Source organism: Saccoglossus kowalevskii, unplaced genomic scaffold (assembly GCF_978046115.1).
Source record: "Saccoglossus kowalevskii unplaced genomic scaffold, keSacKowa6.1 SCAFFOLD_109, whole genome shotgun sequence".
Lineage (NCBI taxonomy): Eukaryota > Metazoa > Hemichordata > Enteropneusta > Harrimaniidae > Saccoglossus > Saccoglossus kowalevskii.
Window position 1 is genome coordinate 122,399 of NW_028188637.1, and position 13,042 is coordinate 135,440.

The window sequence follows — 13,042 nt, forward strand, 5'->3', positions numbered from 1 at the left end:
GTTTGGTGATCGTGAGAAACTATTGCTAACCTGGCGAGAGTTTCGCCAGAAAAACTGCCTTTTTATTATGGTTGTAGGAACTGATTATGTATTGTGTAAATTGAAAGTTTACCTCGTGACTTAAGAAGTTTGCAGTGCTCTCACCGGGATTCAAACGTCGTGGTGGTGTCGGCGCAATGCTGCTCTGAGACGCTTGCCAGACTCTGCCTCGCTCAAAATCATTATCACCATGCTTGATTTCCGCAACATTTACATTTGTTTATGATTTCCACAGCTATTGTTCTATGAGATGCGTCCTCGCTGTTCATAAACAGCCATAAACAAGTTTAGTTGGGTCGGCATGTACTCATTGAAAGTGTTGGTTTATTTACGTAATCCACTGATCACGCAATAGGCGAAGTTAAAAATATGTCGCTACTCAGGAGAGCTTGCCCACAACGCTAAATGTCCCAATATAAACGTACCGGTACGTTTATTTTTTCCACAGAAAAATTCCACCCGGCACATTTTTATTTGGGACGGTACATTTATTTATTTTTCTAAATCCGATTAAAAAAATCATGCCTTTTTCCCCATGAGAAACGAAGCCAAAAGATCGCACTAAAACATCGGTAAATCTGGTCTTTCGTGTTGCTTTCACCATGAAGTCGCTGAACTGTCATATTTAAATGCTTTATGGTAATTTGAGCACATGGACACCATCCAGCATTTTGATTGGTTGATTAGCGACTTGACCTATCTGGTCAATAAACACGCGTCGTGGGCATGGATAACATGGCGGATATTGTCTCATGGAGCGTTAACATGTAACCGAAAACATTTGCTTACGATAAAACTAAGTTGAATTTTACTTGCATTTCATAACAATTCAACGAATTTATTTTTTGTACGTTAATATAATCACTACTGAGTACTAATCAACAATTACAACACTTCGAAAACGAGTAAGCTACCGTACCGTGATCATTTGCTACCAACAAAAAAATAATGCATAATAAATATAGTGAATATTTTTTGTTGTCATGTGAACAGTTTTTTTGATTGACTGTAATTTTCCAACATTTCATGACGTCTATTGTAGCACCAAATTATGGCCTTTCACTCCTCCTTGACGTCTATTTAAACGATTATACAGCATCTTGTCGCCAGCCACGAATGTCACACTAGACAAACTTGATCGATACTGCCGACCATTCCATGCATTTTTTATCGACGCACGACGACACGCAAATCGAGAAAAGTATTGTCCTTGCAACAATTTCGCGCAATACATCACCACTATACAGTGACTGATTTAATTTGTATTCAACATTAAAACAAACTACAGTGAGTTGTTCTATGGTCGTATAAAAATAAAATAAACTACATTAAGATACAGTAAAGTTAACCAACTAAACAGAATGCTAAATAAAACTAAATAATATTACAAACACATATAGAATCACAATAAACTTGTACGATCACATTAGAGTCGTAACTATGGAAAGAATATTTTTATATTTGGTGGAGCTGCTCATATATCATCTGCATACATTTTTGTATGTATTGTGCAGTTTCCCAGCCAGTCAGACTCGAGTAGTGATTGGTTTGCTACTTCATTACATCTTGCAGCCTTTCAAACAGTATATTGCTACACATGCATGCATCAATTGTTGTCCATGTAAATTCTTAATTGCTCAGTGAAAACTTGCAATTTCTTTCTGGCTGGTATAAATATATTAAGTAAAATGTTTTCGTACTGAAAAGACAGTACACAAATATCTTTTTTAATTAAATTTAACAGCTAATGGGAGCATATATGCTACAACCTCTGCTTACTTTTGACTAAATGTTTTTTTGTTTTTTTCAGGTGCAGAGCCAGAATTTTTTTCTCGAAAAGCAAAGCCACTGAAACTGCATATATTACAAAAGCATTCTATTCGTTGCATGTCTGACAATTGTATAAAGTTTTGCAGGTCCTCTTTTTTTTTTAAGAAGTGCTGTCAACCAAAGCATAAATATGTCTTTCTCTGTACATAAAAGTTCAATTTCACACGATTGGTTAATATTAATGTATGATAATAAAAACTTGATAATATTCTTCTGGATTCTTGCACTTTATTTGTATCATTGTCATATGAGAAGTACTCTTGTCCTTATTTAGAGATATTGAAACTAATTCAGGGCCACAAACTACATGTAGATCTGTACATGAAGTACATGGGAAGTAAAGTTGTTGACACAGGTAATGTACACCAAGGATTGTCATTCATGACCTGTTTGATTGGATAAAGTTTTACGACTTGGAGGCCATTTTTCCCTCAAAAATCTAAAAAAAACAAGCTTTTTCTAGCTGTTAACAGCTTTTTCTCAGATATGTGTCATCCAGTTTTGTTCAAAGTTGGTACAGGGACAGGTAATAATTGTTTACAAGTGCACATCGCATTATATGTTTAACAAGTTATAAATTGTCTCAGAAAAGCCAAATGAATATATTTTTACCCCACCCCCTAAAATTGTAACACATCAATTCTGAACATTTAATAACAGAATTTGAATACAGCTCATAATGAATTAATTCACTCTGACACAAACTAAGTTCAATATAAGTTTTTAAATTTTTTTCTGAGCGGAGGCTATGACATGACATGACATGTCATGTCTTGTTAGTTACCTAATTTGCATGATAATGAGCTAATTTTTAGTCATGAATGTTCCACCGATTTCTAAAGAACCATTCATTGGATTTTGATGAAACTTGGCACATAGATGCACAGATATTTTGGGTGAAAATTCGTGATTATTAATTACCTAATTTGCATAATGATTAGTCAATTTTCAGCTTTTCTACTGACATCTCAAGTACTAATCATCACATTTCAATGAAACTGACCTGACAGTATTTATAGTAATATCAGTACATATTAATTACCTAATTTTCAGCTTTTGATATCTCAAGTACTAACTATCACAGTTCTATGAAACTTGGTACATAGATCCTCTAGGACATGCAGATACCTGATTAGTTTTGAGATAAATATTTGTGCATATTAATCATCTAAATTGCATAATTAGTTAATTTTCAGCTTTTCCACTGATATCTAAAGTACTACCGGGGTAGTCATCACATTTCAATGAAAGGACATATATCCTCTAGGACTATGCCGAGACATGATTAGTTTTGGGGTGAATAATTGTGCATATTAATTACCTTATTTGCTTAATTGACCAATTTTAAACTTTCACACTGATATCTCAACTACTAATCATCACATTTCAATGAAACTTGGTACATGCTCTAGGACAATACAAAGACCTGATTAGTTTTAGGTTAAAATCTGTTCATATTAATTTCTTAATTAGCATAATAATTCATAATTTTCAATGAAACTTGGTACATAGATGGTCTGTTACATTGCACAGACCTTATTAGTTTTACACTTAAATATGTTCAGAATAAATTCCTGATTTGCATGATTAGTTTTCAGCTTTTCCATCAATATTTCAAGTAGAGTACAAGTAATTAATTAATTTATGTGTCTCCAATACTCTCAGCACACAGGAGTTTTTTCTAAGCTTTTTTTTATTTTTGTTTGCTTTTATGAATACTTAAATTGAAATTTTGAAAAAAAAGTGGTCAGAAATGTAAACTGTAAAAATTGCATTCCATTATAAAGAGCCATCACTGAAATACCGGGTCACAAAGTTGAAGATCAGTGAAAACACTTTACAGTTACTGTTTATAAATCTTGGCCAGGCACATTGACAAATGTTGTCTAAATATAGCTCAGTTGTCAGGCTTCTGGATAAATGGGTCGTACCATTACGAATATCAGTGGAAACTGGAAGGGGGTCAGGGCTACATTTTGATGGGCATTATAGTGGTGATACTAAAACAAACCCAGGTCCTGGTAATATCCAATAACCTAAATTAACAAAGAAGTCAAGTTGTTATTAAAGGTACATCAAGGTTTACTCAGATTTATTTATTCAGTTTCTTGAGCATGTATACATGTATGAGATTTTGGTCATGGGTCAATGGAAGTTTTCAATTATCAGTACAATACTAGATTAAGGAAAATCACTTTATGATGAGTTGTACCCACATAGAGTACATATTAATTCATCTGTTCCATGTATTATTTTAACATGAGTATTTTATAATTAAATAACGGGGACTGTGACATTCATGTATTGTTCACTCTCAATTACTAACTATGCTTTTGGTCCATAATGCTTTATTTTTGGCATGAATAAAATTTTCCCTAAATCCATCTTGGGCTATGTCATCGACAATGACTTGTATTTAATTAATTTTCTATAAGAAACCTATCATTTATTATTTCTGTTTGTCCTATTTACAGATGCACCTGAAGTAACTGTTCCTTCATTAAAGCATGTGACAGAAGGTGAAACACTATCCATAGACTGTGCAGTAGATTCCAATCCATCCACTTCTAGTATAACATGGTGGAAAGGTAATACAGAGATATCTTCTAGTTATCAACTGAGAATATCCAACATAGGTAAAGATGAGCGTGGTAGTTATATCTGCAAGGCTACTAACCAATTATTTACTGGTACACAAACTGAGACAGGAACAACTACAGTGGATGTACAGTGTAAGTGAATAGCATTTTCTACAGTCTCTGGGTTGTACTCTATCTGACCACAAAAAATATGGAATCTTATCCATATTGGGAATATGCGATTATTATAACCTAGTTTTCAATGACTCTGACATTTTGATATTTCTTGACAATGACAGATTACTGTACCTGTGTACCTCTTGTGTAGCAGAATGGCATTATACTCTTTTCAAAACTTATATTTTATATCTTTTGATTTACGGCATTATCATTTACTCTCCATACTATCTTGCTATCTCTGCTTAAACTTTCCACCAGGATTAAAATATTTTAGTATAAAGATCTAAAGCTTGTTTTGTTTTGCATTAATCTGCCTATTGCTATTCATTTTAATTTCCTCTAGTACTGTATACATGTTCTTATATCAAGCTAAAATATTATCTTGTCATATAATTGTTTAATTGCAAAGTAGAGTTATTTAAATTGTATTCCCTTTCTCAAAATTAAGTTTACTGAGATATATTTCACTACATGTGTAACTTTGACTACTGTAAATGTGTTGTAATTGTTGACACTGAAATATTGGACTAGCAGAATTATTAGTACATTGAGTCATCATTAGCGCACATTCAAAAGTAATTGTATTTATAAATCTACTGCATGTTGATCACAATTTTAACATATTTTAAAATTTGTTGTTTTGATGCACAGATCCTCCTGAGTCATTATCAATAAGCCAAAGCAACAATGGTACAGTGATTGAAGGCAATACATTGACAGCAACCTGTACAGCTGATAGTAATCCAGCATCTACATATACATGGAAATCACCAACAAATGATCAGATAACTACATCATCACAATTAACAGTTAATAATATTCAGAGAGATAAATCTGGAGTATATACATGTATTGCTAAGAGTGCATTACATGATGGAGACAGAAGTGCATCAACTACAATTAGTATAGATGTACAATGTAAGTATATCACAATTAATAATATTCAGAGAGATAAATCTGGAGTATATACATGTATTGCTAAGAGTGCATTACATGATGGAGACAGAAGTGTATCAACTACAATTAGTATAGATGTACAATGTAAGTATATCACAATTAATAATATTCAGAGAGATAAATCTGGAGTATATACATGTATTACTAAGAGTGCATTACATAATGGAGACAGAAGTGCATCAACTACAATTAGTATAGATGTACAATGTAAGTATATCACAATTAATAATATTCAGAGAGATAAATCTGGAGTATATACATGTACTGCTAAGAGTGCATTACATGATGGAGACAGAAGTGCATCAACTACAATTAGTATAGATGTACAATGTAAATATATCACAATTAATAATATTCAGAGAGATAAATCTGGAGTATATACATGTATTGCTAAGAGTGCATTACACGATGGAGACAAAAGTGTATCAACTACAATTAGTATAGATGTACAATGTAAGTATATCACAATTAATAATATTCAGAGATATAAATCTGGAGTATATACATGTATTGCTAAGAGTGCATTACATGATGGAGATAGAAGTGGATCAACTACAATTAGTAAAGATGTACAATGTAAGTATATCACAATTAATAATATTCAGAGAGATAAATATGGAGTATATACATGTATTGCTAAGAGTGCATTACATGATGGAGATAGAAGTGGATCAACTACAATTAGTAAAGATGTACAATGTAAGTATATCACAATTAATAATATTCAGAGAGATAAATATGGAGTATATACATGTACATGTATTGCTAAGAGTGCATTACATGATGGAGATAGAAGTGCATCAACTACAATTAGTATAGATGTACAATGTAAGTATATCACAATTAATAATTACACATCTGTCACCGTAAAGCCATATGTTACAGCGTGCTGTTATTTTGCAGTATTTTCATCCTACGATATTTGGAAATGTGAATTCCAAATATGAAATGATTACGCGCATAAGCTTACTCTAATAATAAAAACAAACATGGCTGCCACCAGAGTTTGAACGGACTCCACAGAAAGAAGTTTGCTGATTCTATTCTAAACTTTTCGGATTTCGACATTCCTATGATGTATCCTTGGAAGGAAAATATGTATAATAATACGAAGATATCTCAAAGTATACACTCAGTCAGTATGCCGCCTCATCAACCTCTGCTGTGCGTCAGTCGATCCTCCCCCTGTACTGTCTTCGTGCATACTTTGAGGTATCTTCGTAATAACCTTATAATATTCAGGGAGATGAATCTGGAGTATATACATGTATTGCTAAGAGTGCATTACAGGATGGAGACAGACGTGAATGTGTTTGTGTACGCGTACATGCATGCATGTGTTCGTGCGGTAGCAAGGATCTTCAGATTTGGCAGCTGCATTCCATTTGTGACACGCACAATATGAGTGCATTTTCAGGACACATTATGTATTGATGCATGTTCAGTATTGAGCTACAAGGAGGAATAGCTATAGAATCTTAAAATTTGGCATATTGGTAATTCACATGGCATAACAATTTTTAGGGACAAAATGTTAAAGGTCACTATGGCATTCATCATGAATATCGCCCTGACGTCACCTCATTTTATTATGATCTTCACTTGATTTGTGGGACTGGAAAATTGGTATCTTGCTTTAACTTAGTATAGTCATTCCTATTTCAGCAACCGACCTGAACACATTTTCCACAGTATTCATCTGCCGTCAGTGAGTCTGATCATTTACTGATAATTATACCCCAAAACACTGACATTCAACATAGCAAAAGCTAAGTTAACTTGTGCTACATGGAGACCAGTCCACCTCATTGATTCTACTATGATGCACAATGCAACTAGGGTCAATGCTAAATCGTCCATCCAATAAGAAAATTTTAGAACACGCCAGTAATATCAATGATCTCATTAAAGCCTGAATCACTACAGCACTTGCTTTATTCCAGCCTGTGAACGACATCACTTAATTTCAAACTTTAATCAGTTTGGAAAATCAGTGTCACAGCACAACTTGCTACCATGCAATCTCCAACTCGTCATTCAAGTGTTTGTCTTCTACTGATAATTGATTTGGCAATTTACCTACATTTGTACTTTGCTGCACATGAGCTGTAATGCAACATTTAACCACAGATATGTAAACAAACAGGGCCCTTACCACAGGGCCATTCGGCTTTCTATGCCAGCAGGACCATCAGCTGCCATTCTCCCTACAAATCTTCATAACAATACTAATCTTTATTGCGTTTGAATCCCTATTAGGATTTCGCATAAATTGCAATACAGATGTGTAGAAACACAAACAATTTCATTGTACCTAGTGATCTATATCTCGACACACTCAGACTTTGAAAAGAAACATTAACCAGACATACATGGAATTGCATCATTTATGATCCAGCTATGCATCTTGGTCTCAGCGCTTCTTTGTTTTCCATGCCTAAAGACCATTCTACTTTCCGTCAGAATCCATCCACTTACTAATTACTCTCGTTTTATCGCATCAAAGGCCGAAATTAATCAACCTGAAGATTGGCTTGCCTATGATAAATCGCTCACATGAAAGCAGCATGATATCCATCAATCAACTGGAAGATCCCCAATCCTTAAATAGACTTTGTTTATTTTCAACAATACCCACAACTCATCATTCCGACATGTCTTTATGATGCAGGAAAGGACATGGAGTGCATCATTAACCAGCAAATCAGCACAAACCCATACTACCGTGTAACACCGTACATCGTCAGCAATATCAGTTCAGATCTGTTGAAGATTCAACAATGGTACATGCAGCAGTCCCTATCAAACTGGAAGCATTAACAAATGCCTCTGCCACCGACCATAGTTAATTAATTCGCAGTGGTGGAGCTAACCCAATATCAACCACCACTCAAACTACACACCTTAGCATTATCCTTACATGACCACCCAGACAAAGAGTTTACTGCAACATCTCAGAGGGAGCAGGGTCAAAGGCCTCTTATCTATGTTCATATTCCTCAAGATTGAACTTGATATAGTAAAAATGGTCATCAGGCTACCAGACGACAAGTTACATGACCTACTAAAAGTACTTCCCACTTGACTCCATAAAACCTCCAGCATGAAACGAGAGCTCCTGTCGCTGATTGACACCTTGAGCTTTGCTTGGATGCATTTTCTTTTGCTGCTTGATTAACCTCATCACATACATTGCCAACATTAATGGTATGGCAGCATTGACTGAAAGTTTCAACTAGATGTTCAGTGGTGGTGCAATTTTCCACCATCTTAGAATGATTCTGCATCATTCTTAGAATCACACTGGTCATCTGCTCTGAAGCTTGAACTTTTAACAGATGCATCAGCCTCCATGGGTTGTGCAGGATTCTACATTGACCATTGGTTCACCATATCATGGCCAGCAACTTTTCCAAACCACCATCAAGTGGAAACAAATTTATCCTATTTTCATCGCTTGTTCATTTAGGAGAAATTCCTAGCATAGTCATCATATATTGTTTCACTGTGATAATAAAGGTGTTGTCTACATCTGGAAGAAAGGTACAACATGAAGTCCAAATATCACACACCTTGTCCAGACAATATCCATTGTCGCTGTAAAAGGGAACTCTTTCAAAATTGACCATTCTATTTGTCACGTACCTGGCTCAGAGTGGCCTAACATACAAACCGTTAAAGTTGTATACCGGTACACACCGACTCTGGCTAACCAAACATCGCCGACCACAGGCAGTTGTAACCTATACTACTTGGCAGCAAAAGGTTGCTAAGGAAACCCTGACCACCTATCACTATTAACATTCTACAAACTTATGCTATGGTTGGCAAATTCAACACAATGTCACCCCGGCATAACATGTGTAATCGAGCTACAAGTTTCATCAACCCAAACACAAACTTTCCAGTTAAATGAAGAAAACTGGCTCACATGTAAAAACTTAACTACTCACCTGCATGAGCTGTTGACCAGAGCCGGAATCAACATCCACGTATACACAACCCACAGCTTCAGAAGAGGGGCAGCGGCAATCACAGTAGAAACAAACCTGCCAGACTGGTTGATTAAGGCTAAAGGAAGATGTCGGAGCATATCAGGTCTATATTGACACACCTGCGTTAACACTACAAGCCATGTCTTGCATCCTTTGTGGACGTTCATCATCATAGGCGCCTTCATTGTCATGCTACACAAGCTCTTGATTTTTCTATTGACATTTTGTATGCCACATTTACGCTACAGTCATGTTGAAAAATTGATTATTTCATCACCTTACCATGCGAGTTGGATCCTCTTCATCCTAAGGTGTTGAAATGTTGTCTTGTTTAGGTGGTTGAATTTATTAAGTGCATTCTGTATAAACAGATAGTGTGTTAGTTGGTAAGCCATGTCACTTTACAAAGTCAATCTGAGCTCGGTTGAGGTTGATTGTACTTTTGTGTCAGTCAGTGTTCAGACGTAATTTTTGATAAATTTAAAAATGGATAACAATGTCAGTTTTGTTGCTTGTATTTAAGGCACATGAATATAAAACACCAACATACATCTGTGGAATATGGTGACTCCATATGTGCAATTATATTTTGTCTTGAGATCGGCCTCTGTCTCATTTCTGGTGGTACCACAGTCAAGGTTGATGACCTGCGGTGAAAGAGCTTATGCTGTGGTTGTACCATTGTTATGAAATGCTCTACCATTGAAATTAAACAGTGTACTAATATTAATGAATTTTAAACTCATATTAAAACATGTTTTTTAAAGAAAATTATCAAAGTATGAATTATGCATTTTCTTCTTTGTTATGAACATGTATTCATCACTACTCTTTCTTATGTGATTTTTTCATTAAACATTGTCATGTACTTTTGATCAAATTTTATTTAATAATTAGTATTAATATTATGTACATATGTATCATCATTCTCACAAGCATTTAAATATTCAAAGATAAAAAAGGATTTGTTTTATTATCATTACCACTTCCACTATGAACACAGAAACTGTCAAGTATATTAAGTAATTCAAAGGAGAATATCTCTTCTCACATGTTGAGCATTTACAGTTCTACAATATTTTATTGACTGTTTACAAGTATCTCCTGCTTGAAGTGCAAGCAACCAAATGTACATACCATCTTAACCACCCCAAAGATAACATTAAGGTTAAAACAGCATTGTCTATATTCATACATATAATTTATCTCATTTGTATTGTAGATGCACCAACTATTACATTAACTGATAAAATAACAATAATTGAAGGTGAGAGTTTGACAGTAACCTGTCATGTCAGCTCAAATCCTGAGGCTACAGTAACATGGGAGGATTCTAATGGTGTGAAGATTAAATATGATAATTTATTGGAATATACTAAAATCCACAGAGCTGAAGCTGATAAATATACATGTATAGCTACCAACACTTTGTATACTGGTGTAACTGAAGTGAAGTCATTCACAATCATTGATGTACAATGTGAGTATACTGCAAATAAATATACCCTTGCATAAACATTCAATTTTGTTTTTGGATTTCAGCATGTTAAGTCATTTTGGTAAAAAAAAACTAAAAATGTGTGTCTCACTACTAACTCTTAAAACACTTTCAAATTGATGGATTTTCATGAAATTCACTACAGATCGGTATATAACTAAATTGCACAGATACACATGAATTTTGTTTTTGGACATGTTGGGTATGGGTTTTACATATAGGTTAAAATGGGTGCAAGTATACAACAAATTATAATTGATTACACAATGAGGTGAAATTTTATGGTAATCCATGTATTTTTAGACAGTGTTTTGGTCAAAAATGAGAATTAAAAAATGTAGTTTTCTCTGGTATTTAGGTATTCATTGAGTAATTTTGTTCAAAATTTGTAGAAATTAATACTAGTATACATGTTCTACTGGCATCTTATGGTGATATATGCACTTTCAGTTTTTTTGGCCATGGTATGGTTATTGCAGGGTAATTTTTGGTAAAAAAATGGTGTAAAAATGACATTGTTTTCTGATATTTCAATATGCATCAAATAATTAGATGCAAAAATAAATTATGATAAACTAAATATTCTATCTGTATATTACGGTGGCTCATGTTCTTTAAGGTAGTATAGCTATGAGCATGCAGAAGTATTTTCTAAGCATTGTTTGTTTGTCTCATTTTTTATTTTTTTTCATTTCATTCATAGATTTGCCTACTGTTATTAGTGAAAACGCTTTTGCTGGTGAAATTGGTGAACCAGTTGTAATGAACTTAACTGTAGATGCAAATCCTTCTCTCACCACCTTCAGTGAATGGAAGAATGGAAATGTAACATTAGGCAATAAAACTGATTCATCATCAAGCAGTGTGGTCTATATTGATGAGGTAACTGAAGATTATTTTGGATTCTACAATATTACAGCGTCAAATAGTGTTGGAGAAGTCATCATTCAGATTCAGTTGGTGCCAACAGGTAATGTTTTTCGGATTTACAATTTCTATTGAGAGTAGTGTTGAGCAAGTATTTTTACCTTGCCCGTATCATCAAAGATGAAAGGAAAAGGTATATTAAGGGAAAAATGTCTGTTGTCGTTGTTGTTGTGTCATTGTTAATAATTGTTATTGTGTGCAATAACTCAATTAATTTGCGGTCTCTATTAATTCACGCACCCATTTTATTTTCGAACACTAATTTTTAAATGTATTCTTTTAATTCGCGGCGTTCAAAATCGTATTTAAAATTGTATCCTATTAATTCGCGGGCCAGAATAAAGTGGATAACTCAGAATATATTGCATGAAGACATTAAAAATATACATATTGTTTTTATATTATCAGTACTTGGTGTAGCCACAATCGCAGACGATCTCCGTAAACACAGCCTTTCAGTTAGCAAACAGTTTAGGTTCGGTCAAGATTTTACCTGAAAACAATCGTTCCCCCACGACACTACAGATGTTTGGCAATTTATAAATATTCATCGGTTAGCACATAGATTACGAATTTCCGTGATGGAAAGCTTAGTACAGGGCTATTCGTCCTTGGTCCACAGGGTTGCATCGACCATGTGTCCGCCATTTTGGAAAGTGATTTTACTCTATGACATAATTTTAATGAACCGCCCTATACGTAAATTGACGTTTTTGATTGGTAGGGCGATTGATCTGTCACATTTTTATTATAGATGAAAGTGCTTGACGAAAAAAAAACAATCATATAAACAATGGCTACAAAGTAGCCCGTTATCTTGGGCTGTTTTTATTTCTTAGGCAGTACCGGATTCTGTCGTAAATTTGCCCATCCGAAAAATCGCCCTGGGTGGTTTCATGGCTGATGGGCCTGTATTTGGGGTTCAAATTTTCAAAAAATGATCAAATATTTTTAGGGGGCTTATATTTTCATTGAAAAAATCACCTACGCCTATTTTCAACTACGGCAGTTGGACCACCCAAAACGAAAGAAACTAT

At 34.4% G+C, this 13,042-nt stretch overlaps 2 protein-coding genes across 2 annotated transcripts in view; both read left to right on the forward strand.

The window, feature by feature from the left end:
• Positions 1 to 2,078, forward strand: part of LOC146726051 (B-cell receptor CD22-like) — a 39,362-nt gene extending 37,284 nt beyond the window's left edge. The window contains exon 8 of the mRNA XM_085496305.1: positions 1,850 to 2,078. Coding sequence (XP_085352431.1) covers positions 1,850 to 2,019 — 170 coding nt within the window. The 3' untranslated portion in view covers positions 2,020 to 2,078. The remainder of the gene's footprint in view (positions 1 to 1,849) is intronic.
• Positions 2,079 to 3,983: 1,905 nt separating this feature from the next.
• LOC102809866 (contactin-5-like) overlaps positions 3,984 to 13,042 on the forward strand; it is a 71,478-nt gene continuing 62,419 nt past the window's right edge. The window contains exons 1-6 of the mRNA XM_085496306.1: positions 3,984 to 3,993; positions 4,344 to 4,601; positions 5,280 to 5,539; positions 6,356 to 6,413; positions 10,803 to 11,060; positions 11,782 to 12,048. Coding sequence (XP_085352432.1) covers positions 3,984 to 3,993; positions 4,344 to 4,601; positions 5,280 to 5,539; positions 6,356 to 6,413; positions 10,803 to 11,060; positions 11,782 to 12,048 — 1,111 coding nt within the window. The remainder of the gene's footprint in view (positions 3,994 to 4,343; positions 4,602 to 5,279; positions 5,540 to 6,355; positions 6,414 to 10,802; positions 11,061 to 11,781; positions 12,049 to 13,042) is intronic.